Raw genomic sequence first — 16938 nt, 5'->3', positions numbered from 1 at the left:
AGACGTGCTGGTTAAGTGCATTGGCCCGAACAGGTGCCGGAGTGTGACGACTAGGGGAATTTCACAGTAACTTCATTGCAGTGTTAATGCAAGCCTTGCTTGTGACTAATAAATAAACTTTACTTTACTTTTACTTTATTAAGCTGATCTTTCTCTTCACCTTATCTGTAAATGCACCCTCTCCTTTCCTTCTCCCCCATGTACTCTATGAATGGTATGTTTTGTCTGTATAGTGCGCAAAATACATTACTTTTCACAGTATACTAATACATGTGACAATAATAAATCAATCAATCACAAGAAACAGATTATCTGGTCACTATCACACTGCTATTTGTGGGAGCTTGCTCTGCACAAATTAGCTGCCGTGTGTCCTACATTACAACATTAAGAAGTCTCACAACACCAGGTTAAAGTCCAACAGGTTTATTTGGAATCACAAGCTTTTGAAGCGCCGCTCCTTCCTCAGGTGAGTGGATTTTTTCTCATTGGGTTCACTGTTGGCCTCTTGGGGTTTGTGGAAGAACCCTCCACTCACCTGATGAAGGAGCAGCACTCCGGAAGCTCGTGATGCCAAATAAACCTGTTGGACTTTAACCTGGTGTTGTGAGACTTCTTACTGTGCCCACCCCAGTCCAACACCGGCATCTCCACATCATAACATTATAACATCGATTACACTTCAAAAAGTATTTCATTAGCTGTGAAGCACTTTCGGATATCTGGTGCACTCGTGAGAAGCCCGATAGAAATAGATAACTTTCTTTTCTTTATAAATCAATATCTGTTATCTGTCGGTGTCCCTTCTCAAAGAAAATGTTGCAAAGTTGACATTTTGTGACCTTTGCTTTTTTTCAATAATTGGTTCCAAACTATTACATTTTCAACAGAGTGATACAAGGTATGGACCAAGAGCAGAGAAACCATCTTCACATAGTGATCATAATCCAAGTCAAGACATTACCCCCACCCCATAAAACACAGTGACGGGTCCTTACCTCGTCACTAGATCCATTTTCCACCCGGAATCTCCCCGCTCTCTGTATCGCTCCATCCGCGTCACTAGAAATAAGCTGCAAAGAGGGAACAAAAAGTTTCATTTTAATGGGTGCTGCAGACACTTGGCAAAGTTGGAAACTCATACTTTAAAAAGATTTACAAAACTGTCCCACGCAAAATAACATTTCATTTCCATCGCGTCAACCCCCTTGGTAATAATTTTTTTTAAAACACTCAGGTGGGAAGTGAATCAGAAATACTGACATAAACCAGTAAATTGGCCAAATGGTATGTTTCTGTAATGACCTCAGTGAGGCCCATGAGGTAGGTCTCTTGGAGTATGAGCTCCCTGATTGAGGCCAGAATTGCCAGCCCAATCAGGGAGCTTCATCTGTATATAAATATGGGAGTGTCAGGAATTCTGGCACTCTGGATTCTGACTTTGTACCTGAAACACTCTCGAGTGGAATAGAGTTTGTCAATAAAGGGAGGCCGGTGAAGGGACGCTGGCTTTGGAGAAGCTATTCTAGTTTCTGTGCTGTGAATACTGTGTCATTCTACACAATAGTTGTATTGGGCCGTAACCTTCACGGAGTTGCAATCAGTGGCAGGTTACAGCTCTGCACCCACATCTCTGCGCACAGATTCCAAAGCGCCCGACCTTCCTGACTCAGGCCAGGTGGGACTGGAGAAGCAAATCGCATCCCCAGCTCCAGTGGCGAAGTGTGGGGAGTCCGACACCGGAATGGGGGTTGGGGCGGAGTGGGGAGGGCTGGACATTGGTTGCAGATAAGGGGCATGGAGCCAGGTCGAGTCGAGGAGGGATGTCTTTGGGCCGAAGTGGGGGGTCGAGTCAAGTCAGGTCAGATATAAGTTGTGGGGGCGGCGGCGGGGGTGGGGGGGCGGGGGGGGGGGGCGGGGGGGGGGAGTCCTGAATGGGGGCACAACCTCAGGCTAAAGGGGTGATCCTTTAAACCAGAGGAGGAACTTCTTCAGCCAAAGGGTGGTGAATCTGTGGAACTCTTTGTCGCAGAAGGCTGTGGAGGCCAGGTCATTGAGTGTCTTTAAGACAGATTGATAGGTTCTTGATTAATAAGGGGATCAGGGGAAAAGGCAGGAGAATGGGAATGAGAAAAATATCAGCCACGATTGAATGGCGAAGCAGACTCGATAGACTAATTCTGCTCCTATGTCTTGTGGTCTTATGGGAGGAGATGCGGGGAGTGGGGTGCCTCAGTTTGGAGGCAGTGTTAGGGGGGTCCGCTGGGGGTGGGGGTGAGAAATCCTGAATGGGGAGGGAGATACAGGGAGTGAGGTGCTTTAGTTTGGGGGGCAGTGTTAGGGGGCAGTCCCCCGGGGGGTGGGGGGGGGGGGAAGGGGCGGGGGACATCCCACGCGGTGCTCGGTCTGGGAATGTATTCTCATTTTATAGCTGATTCCGCTCAGCACAATCTGACAACACAGGATCAGTTGCAGCATTTAAAAAGTCTAATTGCCTTCAGGCTAACCCATTCCGGGATTTTGAGGTGCACTGCAAGAACTACTCTTGTTTTTGTTTCAAAGGCTTCACGTTCTTTTATTTAAAAAGATACTCAGTGAAGCGTTGGCACGGCAAACATCACATTTAGAAGCAGCCCTCCCACAAAGCCCTTGTGCAATACTGTGCACTCAGAGGACACAGCATTAAAGAAGCAAATGTAACAATGATGGAAAAAGTCGCCTACTCCAACCTCCCACTGCCTGAGTTGTTCTTTCACACGATTAACTTAACGACAGATACATTTCTGCAACATCAAAGCAAGTAAATCATCTAAGTGCTGTGTGAATCAGGACGACTGGGGTAATATCAGCATGGTGTAGGTTAAATGTGAATGGATCATCAGACACTCAGGCAACTTCTGAGAAACAGAAGCAATCAGTCGGGACTGAGGGACAAGTAATAAAGGAATACTGGATCAAGTCACTTTCTTATTTGTTCCATGCTAACTGGGGCATTTCTGTGCACCAAGGGATCCTTGGTGGAGAAATATAAAGCACGCGCAACATTAATTAAACTGCCATTTCAAACCAAAATCACTTTGCAAACCTCGACTGTGGGTGGCATGGTGGCACAGTGGTTAGCACTGCTGCCTCACAGCGCCAGGGACCCGGGTTCGATTCCCATCTTGGGTCACTGTCTGTGTGGAGTCTGCACGTTCTCCCCGTGCCTGCGTGGGTTTCCTCCGGGTGCTCCGGTTTCCTCCCACAGTCCAGAGATGTGCTGGTTAGGTGCTAAATTCTCCCTCAATGTACCCGAACAGGCGCCGGAATGTGCCGATTAGGGGATTTTCATAGTAACTTCACTGCAGTGTTAACTTGTGACACTAATACATAAACTTTAAACTTTACACAGACACACACCATGCATGCACAGACACAAACATACATTGACGCTTGTACATACATACATATTTCTAACACGGATCAAGCATAAAGATGTCAGCTTACTGACTAAAGGGAACAAATCTAATTGGGGGTGGAAATCCCTCCGACTTCTCAAAGTCTTTTGTTTTTTTACCGCAAACGATATTTAATTTACAATAAAGGCTATGCACAGCTCCAATCTATTCAATCTTCAGCCAGGTACTTCAAGTGGCATTATTCAGTGATGGGTATCTCTCTGCTGGTGGCCTTACCAACATTTATTCCCTCAACCAATGTCAGCAAAAACACTATCTGGTCATTTGTCTCACTTTTATTTGTCGAGGCCTTGCTGTGTGTAACAACTCCACGGAGGCGAAAGTCCCGTCACCAAGTTCCTTTATTTGCACCATACATCTGCACACAGCCAGCTCTCCAGTTGCTCCCTGCTGAACGCAGGCTGGGAGTCTGACACACCTGCTTCCAATAGGGAGCATGAGGTTCCCTGATTTAACCATCAATTAGGACTCAGCAGCTGGTTAATACTCCAGCAAGCCAACCTCATTAGCCTGGCTACATCATCACATGGGGCAAAATTGGCCGCCGTGTTTTGGTACATTGTCGCACTGACTACATTTCACTGGCTTTGAGGCACTTCCTTCTGAAGTGTGAAAGGTGCTGTATCGATATAAGTTCTTCCTGTTGTATCCTGGAAACAGTTAGAGTTTTAACAACACCAGGTAAAAGTCCAACAGGTTTATTTGGTAGCAAATACCATTAGCTTTCGGAGCGCTGCTCCTTCGTCAGATGGAGTGGAAATGGACATTTCCACTCTATCTGACGAAGGAGCAGCGCTCCGAAAGCGAATGGTATTTGCTACCAAATAAACCTGTTGGACTTTAACCTGGTGTTGTTAAAACTCTTACTGTGTTCACCCCAGTCCAACGCCGGCATCTCCGTATCCTGGAAAGCCAGTTTGTGAAATGTTGTAGGTTTCTATGTGATTCCCCCTCATTCTCCTGGATCCCAGTCAATACAATCCTAACCGACTCAATCTCTCCCCATACGTCAGTGCCGCCATCCCAGGAATCAGTCTGGTTAAACTTTCTCTGCACTCCCTCTGTGAAAGATTGCACTGGAGCCAATCTTTATTCAGTCTAACATTTATTTGCAGAGTGAAACATTACAAACGCATACCTCCTAACACGATAACACCACAGTTTCCCCAAGTGTCTCTTAAATGTTTAAATAGCCCATCCCAGTCTGTGGGGTTATTACTGACCTCATCGATCACTAGTCCTTGTCCAGTAAAATTCATCTCACCGTTTATCCACTGAATTCACCGACAGAATGTTAGAGGTAGCTGCCATAAGCCAGCATCTAAAATGATGTTGACACCACGAATAACATGAGACCAAAGCTGTTCCTTGTAACAGACATAGAAACATAGAAAATAGGAGCAGGAGTTGGCCATTCAGCCCTTCGAGCCTGCTCCGCCATTCATTATGATCATGGCTGATCATCCAACTCAATAACCTGATCCCGCCTTCCCCCCATATCCTTTGGTCCCCTTCGCCTCTAGAGCTAGATCTAACTGCCTCTTGAAAACATTTAATGTTTTGGCCTCAACTACTTACTGTGGCTGCAAATTCCATAGGCTTACCACTTCTGGATTTGATTTGATTTGATTTATTATTGTCACATGTATTAGCATACAGTGAAAAGTATTGTTTCTTGAGCGCTATACAGACAAAACATTCCGTTCATAGAGAAGGAAAGGAGAGAGTGCAGAATGTAGTGTTACAGTCATAGCCAGGGTGTAGAGAATGATCAACTTAATGCAAGGTAGGTCCATTCAAAAGTCTGACAGCAGCAGGGAAGAAGCTGTTCTTGAGTCGGTTAGTTCGTGACCTCAGACTTCTGTATCTTTTTCCCGAAGGAAGATGGTGGAAGACAGAATGTCCGGGGTGCGTGGGGTCCTTAATTATGCTGGCTGCTTTGCCGAGGCAGTGGGAAGTGTCGACAGAGTCAATGGATGGGAGGCAGGTTTGCGTGATGGATTGGGCTACATTCACGACCTTTTGTAGATCCTTGCGAAGAAATTTCTCCTCATCTCTGCCCTAAACTGTATCCTCAGACTGTGACCCCTGGTTCTGGGCACTCCAACCATCGGGAACATCCTTCCTGCATCTACCCTGTGTAGTCTTGTTAGAATTCTATAGGTTTCTATGTGATTCCCCCCTCATTTCTCTCAATCCCAGGGAATACAATCCTAAACCGACTCAATCTCTCCTGATATGTCAGTGGCACCATCCTAGGAATCAGTCTGGTAAAACTTTCTCTGCACTCCCTCTGGAGCAAGAACATCCTTCCTCAGATAAGGAGACCGAAACTGTGCACAATATTCCAGGTGTGGCCTCACCAAGGCTCTGTATAATTGCAACAAGACATCCCTGCTCCAGTACTAAAAGTGCAAGAGCATGTACCACTCACCCATGAAGTAAAGACTAAAGCCGAACAAAATTGCTGTGGAAATCTCCTGAAAGGTGCAGAATTTTAATTAGCCATGTAAAAGAGATTTACGCCTCACGATTCTGATCTGCATACCGAGCAGGCAAAGATGCTTATTTTCATTCAGCTACTTTCACAGCTATGTTAATTGTAGCTCCAAGCAAGTTAAGTTATCAGCAGTCAGCACGCGCTATAATTACCCTAATCACGCAGCAAATACAATTAAACATTTGAAGAACGCAGAGTTTGAGAATCCTGAAAGGTTGCCCCGAGACAACAGCCGGATGGCAAAGCATTTTCCTGATCAAAGGCTGGGTAGCCTAGTAAGGAACTGGGATCCTTAGAGCCACAGAATCCCTACAGTGCAGAAGGAGGCCGTTTGGCCCATCAAGCCTGCACTGATTCTCCTAACCTGGCCCTCCCCTGCACCCCATCCCCTGTAACCCCGTGCATTTACCATGGCTAATCCACCTATCTGTACATCTTTGGACTGTGGGAGGAAACCGGAGCACCTGGAGGAAACCCACGCAGACACGGGGAGAATGTGCAAACTCCACACAATCACCCAAGGCCAGAATTGAACCCGGGTCCCTGAGCTCTGAGGCAGCGGTGCCAGCCACTGTGCTGGCCCTTTGCCGTGACTACTAAAAAAGGAATGGAAAATTAGGCAATATCTCAACACTTCTCTGACACGTACTAGGACAATGGACGGTGAGCATTGTTGCATTGTTGGTAACGGCTTAAAGAAAAGCTTCTACTGTGCACCATGACTAGAAGTATAAAACTACCGTCATAACCAGGGCTAAACCATTCGGAAACTACAGCCATAATCTGTGCTAAACCATAACTAGACTACAACTGTAACCAATGCTGAACCAGTCCAAAACTACAACTGCATCCAGTGCTAAACCATAACTAAATTACAACTGTAATTAGTGTTCAACCAGTGCAAAACAACTGTAACTAGTGCTAAACCATAACTAAATTACAACTGTAACTAGCATTAAACCAGTACTAAACTACAACTGTAACTAGTCCTAAACCATAACTAAATTACAACTGTAACTAGCATTAAACCAGTACTAAACTACAACTGTAACTAGTCCTAAACCATAACTAAATTACAACTGTAACTAGCATTAAACCAGTACTAAACTACAACTGTAACTAGTCCTAAACCATAACTAAATTACAACTGTAACTAGTGTTAAACAAGTACAAAACTACAACTGTTAACTAATCCTAAACCATAACTAAATTACAACTGTAATTAGTGTTCAACCAGTGCAAAACAACTGTAACTGGTGCTAAACCATAACTAAACTACAACTGTAATTAGTGTTAAACCAGTACAAAACTACACCTGTAACTAAACATGATTTTGAGCGCTCTCTCAAATCATAACTTACCATACCTAAAAGAAACAAGATTACAAATATTGTGCGATCACAGCTAACCTATAACCATAATTAGTGCTAAACCAGAAAGGAACTACAACTATAACTAATAACAACTACAGAATGCATGCTAAATCATAGCAAAACTTCTTTATACCATCTGCAGATTCACCTTCAAGCCACCCACTACCCTGACTTGGAAATATATCACCGTTCCTTCACTGTTGTTGGGTCAAAATCCTGGAACTCCCTCCCTAACAGCACTGTGGACGTACCTAAACTACATGGGCTGCAATGGTTCAAGAAGGCAGCTCACCACTACCTTCTCAAGGGCAACTAGGGATAGGCGATAAGTAGTAGCCAAGCCAGTGACACCCTCAGCCCATGAAGGACAGTATTATAGATCCAGGAGATAGATAGGGGAGGTGATGGCCGAGTGGTATTATCGCTAGTTGAGTAATCCAGAAACTCTGCTCATGTTCTGGGGACTCGGGTTCGAATTCCACCACGGCAGCTGATGGAATTTGAATTCAATTAAAAATATCCGGAATCAAGAATCTACTGTTGACCATGAAACCATTGTCGATTGTCGGAAAAACCCATCTGGTTCACTAATGTCCTTTAGGGAAGGAAATCTGCCGTCCTTACCCGGTCTGGCCTACATGCGACTCCAGAGCCACAGCAATGTGGTTGACTCTCAACTGTCCTCGGACAACTAGGAATGGACAATAAATGCTGGCCCAGCCAGCGATGCCCATGTTCCATGAATGAATTTTTAAAAAGTTATTGATAGGCTGCTGGGTCGATCCTATCTCATGGATCAATAATGCCATGAACCTCCCAAACTTTGGGACGCTGATATTACAATAAGAGAACACACGAGGCAACACTGTTCGTCTTCAACCAAGTGGAAACTCAGAATAGTGTCCAAGCTGCAAAGGGTTACACTGCCCTCTTCAAACACAACCCTCTGTGGGTATGAGCAACAGGAAGCATCCTCACTAATCTTTCTAACTAAGTCAATTATCGAGGTGATCTGTTGTGGAAATGTCATTCGGAAATTGGTACGGTTCAGTGTTGGTGCTTCCGTAGCTTGGACGTGGGCCCATTACTGAAAACCATGTGCCAGTTTAAACATCGAGCCACCTTAACCATTTAATAGCCCGGCCTCCAGCATTTGAACACGTACAGGGACGAACAGTGCCTGCATCATAAAAAAGGAACCTTCAATTCCAGTAGCAGAAAGGTCTGTTAGAGGACAGAGATTTAAGGTCATTGGTAAAGGAAGTGGAGGTCATGAATGTAGCCCAATCCATCACGCAAACCAGCCTCCCATCCATTGCCTCTGTCTACACTTCCCACTGCCTCAGCAAAGCAGCCAGCGTAATCAAAGACCCCACACACCCCGGACATTCTCTCTTCCACCTTCTTCCGTCAACAAAAGTCTGAGGTCACGTAACAACCGACTCAAGAACAGCTTCTTCCCTGCTGCCATCAGACTTTTGAATGGACCTACCTCGCATTAAGTTCTCTACAATCTAGCTGTGACTGTAACACTACATTCTGCACTGTCTCATTTCCTTCTCTATGAACGGTATGCTTTGTATAGCACACAAGAAACAATACTTTTCACTGTATACTAACACGTGACAATAATAAATCAAATCAAAAAGCTGAGGAGGCTTTGGGTGGGATTTTACGGCTTCGCTCAACCAGAAATTGTAAAATCTTGCCCAAGGTCAACAGACCTTTCCATGGTCTGCCCCTCGTCCGCTCCGATTCCCATGGCGAGTGGGACAGTAAAATTCCAGCCTTTGCTTTTGCACAGCAGTTTATTATGATCTGGAGTCTTCAGGTTGAAAAGCTGGTGGAAGCAGATACAATATCAAACATGAAAAGGAATCTGGATATGTACTGGAAGGAGAAACATTCAGAGAGTCGTTGAGTTGGATTCCCCCTCCGTCCCCACGGGGCACGTCGGATTGGCCGGTTAATCCAGTCTCACCCCTGTCACTAGGGTTGTTTGCACCCTTAGCCTTAGAGGAACATGCAGTAGGGGGGTTGGAGGTGGGGGGGGGGGGCGGTTGGAGGTGGGGGGGGGGGGCGGTTGGAGGTGGGGGGGGGGGGCTGGAGGTGGGGGGGGGGCGCGGAAGGTGTGTTCGCTGTCAGCGAGATCAGAAGATCCCCCTGGCCCGCTGTCTCGGCATGGTTCACATTGTTCCAGAGCTGTAACAGCCCTTCCCGAAAGGGAAATCCAAATTCCAGGGGAACGATACCCGTTAATGACATGATAATGTGTTTAATTGACATTGTCAACCTTCCTGGACGTGGACTGTATTACGTTGCTGAGGGAGAGGGGTGCAGGGACGAGATCTTGTCAGCGGGATTCTAGTTTATGGCCTCTCGTGGGAACTTGCGCCCACCTCAACAAAATCCTGACTTTAGTCTGTTCACTTTCAGGGCTAGAGAGGTTGAGCAGCTGTCACTAACAATTATCATGTTGTTACCTGGCTACTTCTGCTATCAATTACCAGAGACTTTCCGTGGAGAGTTTAATGGGTGATTAATGTGCAAATGCAGCAACTTCACAAAACTCTAGGCGAGGTTAAAACTGACCTGATATTTTCCCAAAGCGAATGACGGGGAGGCATGAATTATTCCAGCGATTCACAACTCACAGTATCCCTTCCTTGCCATAACTTTCATATTAAGAACACCATGCATCATTCACATATTGCTACTTTTCCAGCAGAATCTTGGCCATCGACTCTTGATCCAATGGACTTCCAAATCAATTCAAACTCCAAAGATATTGCTGACAATTACACCAAACACCCAATAACACTTTGCTCGTGCCCCACTCGAGTGCGGTAACAGACACTGATTGCATCCTTCCACAGAATAGTTTGCACAGCAGCGCAGGGAGGAAGTCAAGCATCTTAATCGCAGACGTAAATACACCACCGCTCACTTTGAATGAAAACATCCATCTACACTGAACTCCATTTATAACAAGCATCCTGATTGGTAGATTTCTGCATTACAGGACCAACCCAGTCGCAGATTCTTTGATGAATTGCCTAGACACTTTCTCAATGGAACAAAGACCAAGGTCCAACCCATTTCCCTTCTACTGTCCTGGTCGTCACATAAAACATAGAAACCCTACAGTGCAGAAAGAGGCCATTTGGCCCATCGAGTCTGCACTGACCACATTCCCACCCAGGCCCTACCCCCATATCCCTACATATTTACCCGCTAATTCCCCTAACCTACGCATCTCAGGACACTAAGGAGCAATTTTTAGCATGGTCAATCAACCTAACCCGCACATCTTTGGACTGTGGGAGGAAACCGGAGCACCCGGAGGAAACCCACGCAGACACGAGGAGAATGTGCAAACTCCACACAGACAGTGACCCAAGCCGGGAATCGAACCCAGGTCCCTGGAGCTGTGAAGCAGCAGTGCTAACCACTGTGCTATCGTGTCGTACATGATATGATAATATTAGAATTGTTGGCTAATCACACCAACCAATCTTTATCAATTCAACGAATCGACATGCCATAAGAGCCGTGATTTCCCGCTCCCGTCCAGACTGGGCGGGTTTGGCGATGCAAGTGAAAAATACCATAACAAGGTCAAAGTCACGCTTCCCGATGACGTCGACCCAGGAAGCGATCGTTTCCCCCACCGCCCCCTCCCCCCCTGCCTGTCAATGTCAGGAACCTCATTCTCATAAATTAACATATAATTATCATGTCCTTATGCCAGCTTCATCCCCCCGTCCCACCCACGTCAAAAGATCCATCCATGGTGACACGATGTCAAGACAGTATAAAACGCGACTGGGCTCAGATGGTGTGCACTTGGCAAGCAGTAGTCCCAGGGGACTCTGGGGTGTGCACCATTTCGGGGGTGGGGGGAGTGGTGCCCAGATAGTGCCGGGGTAGTGCCAGCTTGATGCCAGTGTAGTTCCAAGGGGGAGCACCTGGGTGAAGATTGTTTCCTGGTTCGCTAGCTGTGCACTGGAGCAGCTTTTATCATGATGGCGGGCGGACAAATCGCCCATCAGCGATAAGGCATGGAACCCGTAACTTCAAACCCTCCTGTACGGCCACCTGAGAGTCTCCCGCATTAGTGTGATCTGCTGTGCGCTCCATAACCTGGCACAGCAGCGGGGAGACTTGCTGGAGGAGGAAGGGGAGTAGGAGGGCGTGTAGGTGGATGCCTCTGGAGAGGAGGAGGCCCAGGAGGATGAGGAGGAGGAGGAAGAGCTGGGGGATGGAGGACAGACGGCAGGGGCAAGGGTCCAGTAGGGCAGGGCAGCGAGAGAGGCCCTCATTATCACAAGGTTCTCCAACTGGGGGGGGTCGTGTGGTCCACCAAGTGCAAATACCACCCCGTCCCCCCAAGAGGCTGCAATGCCACCTTGCATGGTACGGCACCCTGCACGGGACGGCACGGTAGCACAGTGGTTAGCACTGCTGCTTCACAGCTCCAGGGACCTGGGTTCGAATCCCGGCTCGGGTCGCTGTCTGTGTGGAGTTTGCACATCCTCCCCGTGTCTGCATGGGTTTCCTCCAGGTGCTCCGGTTTCCTCCCACAGTCCAAAGATGTACAGGCTAGGTTGATTGGCCATTCTAAATTGCCCCTTAGTGTCCCGGGACGCATAGGTTAGAGGGGTTAGTGGGTAAATATGTAGGGATATGTGGATAGGGCCTGGGTGCGATTGTGGTTGGTGCAGGCTCGATGGGCCGAATGGCCGCTTTCTGCACTGTAGGATTCTATGATTCTAACCCTTGTCCACACCATGGGTCCCACTGACACTACACCAGGGTCTGGGTTGGCCGTGTTGGTGAGTTACTGGTCCAGGCAGGAGGGGGATGATAACTCGTTCTGCAACATGCTGTGACACTGCCCTACAGGTTACTGAATTTCTGAGAGTGGGTGTCACGGAGATGGGACAGCACTGTGGGATGGATCACTCTCTCATGAACGCAGCAGTAATCAAACACATAAGAGTGTTGCTCAGCACTCACTGTGCTTTGAGAAAACCAATAGGAATGAGCTTCACACAAGTCCCTTATCAGCGGCTCCCAGTGCTGCTTTGGAATAAGAGGAGCTGATGTTTCTGAAGTCTTTTCCACGCACCACAGAGGATTAGGCTCCGAATGCTTTTCTAATTAAAATTAAGCTGTTGATTTTGTTCTGACTTAAGGAATGGGGGTGGAAGTGGTCTCCGTCAGAGGACAGATAGAAATCACACGGGCTGCTTACTGCCTGGATACCACAGCTCCGACAATGGCAAATTGGCAAGCGTTTGAATTGGCAAAGCTGAGTTCAGCTCCTGCTTTGTTTCCCTTGCTGGAACAGCTTACTCCTCCCGCTCCTCCTCACACACTCTTTCTCATTGCCAGGCTTTGCTTTAGCTCAGGGTTGGCAGCACAGCCGGTGCAAGTTCTATCCCTGCCAGAGATTTCTCAGCACACAAAACTCATTTTGTCACCCGCAGGTTGACCCTGGTGGTCTGTGCTGAGATTCAAAAACCCCCTCAAGTCCATCGACAATGCAGCTTCACTTCCAGCTCCAGAACATTAACTGTCTGCACTCCCACTGCTGGATCCCTCACGTCTCTCCATCCACTCTGCCAATACTCCCCTTGCCAGCTCACCAACTCCGCCCTGCGAAATATCCACAGCTCTGCGATCTATCTTCAATCTCATGAGGCAGCTCCGCACCCTTCTGCCTGTCCTCATCACTTGCCCTACAAATCTGCCCCCGTCCATTATAATCCAGGGTGAGGTAGCCAATTGGATACAAAACTGGCTTGATGACAGAAGACAGAGGGTGGCTGTGGAGGGTTATTTTCCAAACTGGAGGCCTGTGACCAGCGGTGTGCTTCAGCGATCGATACTGGGTCCACTGGCAGGTGAAGTTTAATTTAGCTAAATCCGAGGTGATGCATTTTGGTAGATTGAACTAGGGCAGGACTTACTCAGTTAATGGTAGGGTGTTGGGGAGAGTTACAGAACAAAGAGAGCTAGGGGTACAGGTTCATAGCTCCTTGAAAGTGGAGTCACAGGTGGACAGAGTGGTGAAGAAGGCATTCGGTATGCTTGGTTTCATTGGTCAGAACATCGAATACAGGAGTTGGGATGTCTTGTTGAAGTTGTACAAGACATTGGTAAGGCCACACTTGGAATACTGTGTACAGTTCTGGTCACCCTATTATAGAAAGGATATCATTAAACTAGAAATAGTGCAGAAAAGATTTGCTAGGATGCTACTGGGACTTGATGGTTTGAGTTATGAGGAATGGCTGGATAGGCTGGGACTCTTTTCCCTGGAGTGTAGGAGGCTGAGGGGTGATCTTATAGAGATCTATAAAACAATGAGGGGCACAGATAAGGTAGATAGTGAATATCTTTTCCTGAAGTGGAGGAGTCTAAAACTAGAGGGCATAGGTTTACGGTGAAAGGGGAGAGACACAAAAGGGTCCAGAGGGGCAATTTTTTCACGCAGAAGGTGGAGCAAGCTGTCAGAGGCAGTAGTAGAGGCAGGTAAAATGTTGTCTTTTAAGAAGTGTTTAGACAGTTACATGGGTAAGGAGGGTATAGGGGGATATGGGCCAAACGTGGGCAATTGGGACGAGCTTAGTGGTAAAAACTGGGCAGCATGGACAAGTTGGGCCGACAGTACAGGAGGAGGCCATTCGGCCCATCGCATCTGCACTGACTCTCGGACAGAGGATCCCACCCTTTCCCTTAACCCCATGTATTTACCCCGCTAATCCCCCTAACCTACCCACCTTGGGACACTAAGGATTAATTTATCCTCCACACCTTTGGACTGTGGGAGGAAACCGGAGCACCCGGAGAAAACCCACACAGACACAGGGAGAATGTGCAAACTCCACACAGACAGTGACCCAAGGCCGGAATTGAACCCGGATCCCTGGCGCTGTGAGGCAGCAGTGCTAACCACTGTGCCACCGTGCCACCATGAATTGACCTGCACACACAACACACACCACTGAGACAGCAGGAGTATGCATAGCTTGTAAAGCAAGCTTGAACATTATGAGTGTTCCTCAGCCAGTATCGACCCCCAGAAATGACAGTGCTCCCTGTCCCCAAGCATTGTCACCCACCCTCCCCCGCCAACACTAGCACCACCCCCAGACCCCCAGCACCCTCCCATCCGCCAACATGACACCGCAAAGAACAATGCAAAAATAATTTCAGATATGGCAAGCATGTCCCTCAGACTGGCAAACCATCTGAAAAACAGAGCAATCTGCCCCTGGTAATTCAACCATCCTTTGCTTTAAATAATTAATGAGACAGGAATTTGAATGAAAGAATGGACATTAATAGCAGCACATGGGGTAGTGTTTGGGTTGCGTTATCTCGAATTGGCAGACGATTCAAATTAAAGTACCCCGAATCGAGGAGTGGGTGTTCATCACTTCGGGGCGGACATACTTATCACTTTCTATGTCTTTTAGCTTTGACAAAGGGTCATCTGGACTCGAAACATCAGCTCTTTTCTCTCCTTACAGATGCTGCCAGACCTGCTGAGATTTTCCAGCATTTTCTCTTTTGGTTCCTATCACTGGGTTCAGAGTGACCATCAATTCATAATATCAACACTTGTAACTCAGGGAAACCCATTGGCATTAGGACTTTCTGACTAATCTTAGCTTTTTTTGAGAGACTAGGTCGCTTTTTAAAAATTCATTTGTGGGACATGGGCTTCGCTGGCTGGGCCAGCATTTATTGCCCATCCCTTGTCGCCCAAGAGTCAACCACATTGCTGTGGTTCTGGAGTCACATGTAGGTCAGACCAGGTAAGGACAGCAGATTTCCTTCCCTAAAGGACATTAGTGAACCAGATGGGTTTTTCCAATAATCAACAATGGTTTCATGGTCATCAGTAGATTCTTAATTCCAGATATTTTTTATTGAATCCAAATCCCACCATCCGCCGTGGCGGGATTCGAACCCGGGTCCCCAGAACATTAGCTGAGTTTCTGGATTAATAGTCAAGTGGCCATTGCCTCCCTAATCAGAAGAGCAACCGCACCCTGAGGTGCATTTTTCTCCATGTTATTGGAGCCTGGACCTATGGGTTATTAGCACGTAACATGTATTCTCCAGCACATTGTACACCATAAGATGCCCGGTGTGCCACTCGTGTGTTGTACATGTTATCTTCAGCAAAGTAAAAAGAAATGTAAATGTCGCCACAGTCCCAGAGGCTGCTCTCTCCCCTTTGAGGGACAGAGGGCTGATTTGTGGCAATTTAACCTGAGGATCACCACACCTCAGGCGAGGGGCAAGGCCTTGAATAACCTCAGCTGGTACAGGAATTGAACCCACAGCTGGTGGCGTCACCCACCAGCCGTCCAGCCAACTGAGCTAAACTGACCCCCTCCTCCACACACGTCCGAGAGTTGCACCATAAGAGAGAAAGGGAACTTCAGCAGCTGTGAATGGCAAATATTTATTCTCACGCTATCCTCGTACCGGTTTTTTTTGTGTAAAGAGGAAACATTCACAAAGTAATTTGTCAGTTAAACTGTTAGACAACAACATGAATTGTAAATGCACTTGAAAAGAAATAGCTGTATTTATGTAGGCTGGTGCATTATTCAACTGCCAAAATATCTCACATTACATCAGCCAGGAAATAAAGGGATTAGTGCGATGGAGAGCCACGCAAAATGTCACACGCATCGGGGAGGGGGGACTGAAGATCCCACCCTCAGCCAATAGCCAGCCAGACTCACTACCAGAAAACTCAGAAAAGTGTCCATAGAAAGTGTCTCAAACATTCCTTAGGCACTGGTAAAGGAACAACAGCAAACACAACAAAGTCCTCCTTACTAACGTCTGGAGGCTTGAGGTTAGTCAAACATCCTGACATAGTCATACTCATATCTTACCGATAATGTACCAACCACCATCATCCCTGGGGATGTCCTGTCCCACCAGCAGGACAGATCCAGCAGAGGTGGTGTACAGAGGTGGCAGCATGGTGGTGCACTGAGGTGAACACAGTAAGAGTTTTAACAACACCAGATTAAAGTCCAACAGGTTTATTTGGTAGCAAATACCATTAGCTTTAAATACATTAGGTATTTGGGCTGGGCTCGGTCCGACGCTTGATCTTAATTAAAAGGCCGAGTGGTGAGTCCTGTAAACAGTCAGGCCTGACAGGATTGAACTGTCTCCCTTTACCAACCAAACCATAATAAACAAAGCATGCTGGGATACCTCACCATTTCAGGTGAGTTTGAACCCATGGAGGTCACGATGAAGTCTTTAACATGATGAAGGCATTCAATCGGGTGAATGTAGGGAGGATGTTTCCATCTGTGGGAGAGTCCATAAGCCGAGGCAATGAATAGGAAGTAGACATTGATAAATCCACTAAGAAATTCAGGTGAAACCTCTTCTACCCAGAGTGTGGTTAGAATGAGGTGGTTGTGGTTAGCACTGCCGCCTCACAGTGCCAGAGACCCGGGTTCAATCCTGGCCTCGGGTCACTGTCTGTGTGAAGTTTGCCCGTTCTCCCCGTGTCTGCGCAGGTTTCCCCCGGGTGCTCCAGTTTCCTCCCACAATC

The 16938-nt window shown here is 47.1% G+C and overlaps 1 protein-coding gene across 10 annotated transcripts in view; it reads right to left on the bottom strand.

Moving 5' to 3' along the window:
- Window positions 1-16938, bottom strand: part of garnl3 (GTPase activating Rap/RanGAP domain like 3) — a 443046-nt gene that overhangs the window by 249290 nt on the left and 176818 nt on the right. For all 10 annotated transcript variants that reach the window (XM_078226419.1, XM_078226423.1, XM_078226417.1 and 7 more), the window contains one exon: window positions 999-1073. In XM_078226419.1, coding sequence (XP_078082545.1) covers window positions 999-1073 — 75 coding nt within the window. The remainder of the gene's footprint in view (window positions 1-998; window positions 1074-16938) is intronic.

This window comes from Mustelus asterias, chromosome 13, assembly GCF_964213995.1.
Source record: "Mustelus asterias chromosome 13, sMusAst1.hap1.1, whole genome shotgun sequence".
NCBI classification, from domain to species: Eukaryota; Metazoa; Chordata; class Chondrichthyes; order Carcharhiniformes; family Triakidae; genus Mustelus; species Mustelus asterias.
The sequence above is the reverse complement of the archived record's forward strand: the minus strand, read 5'-3'. Positions and strand labels throughout refer to the sequence as shown.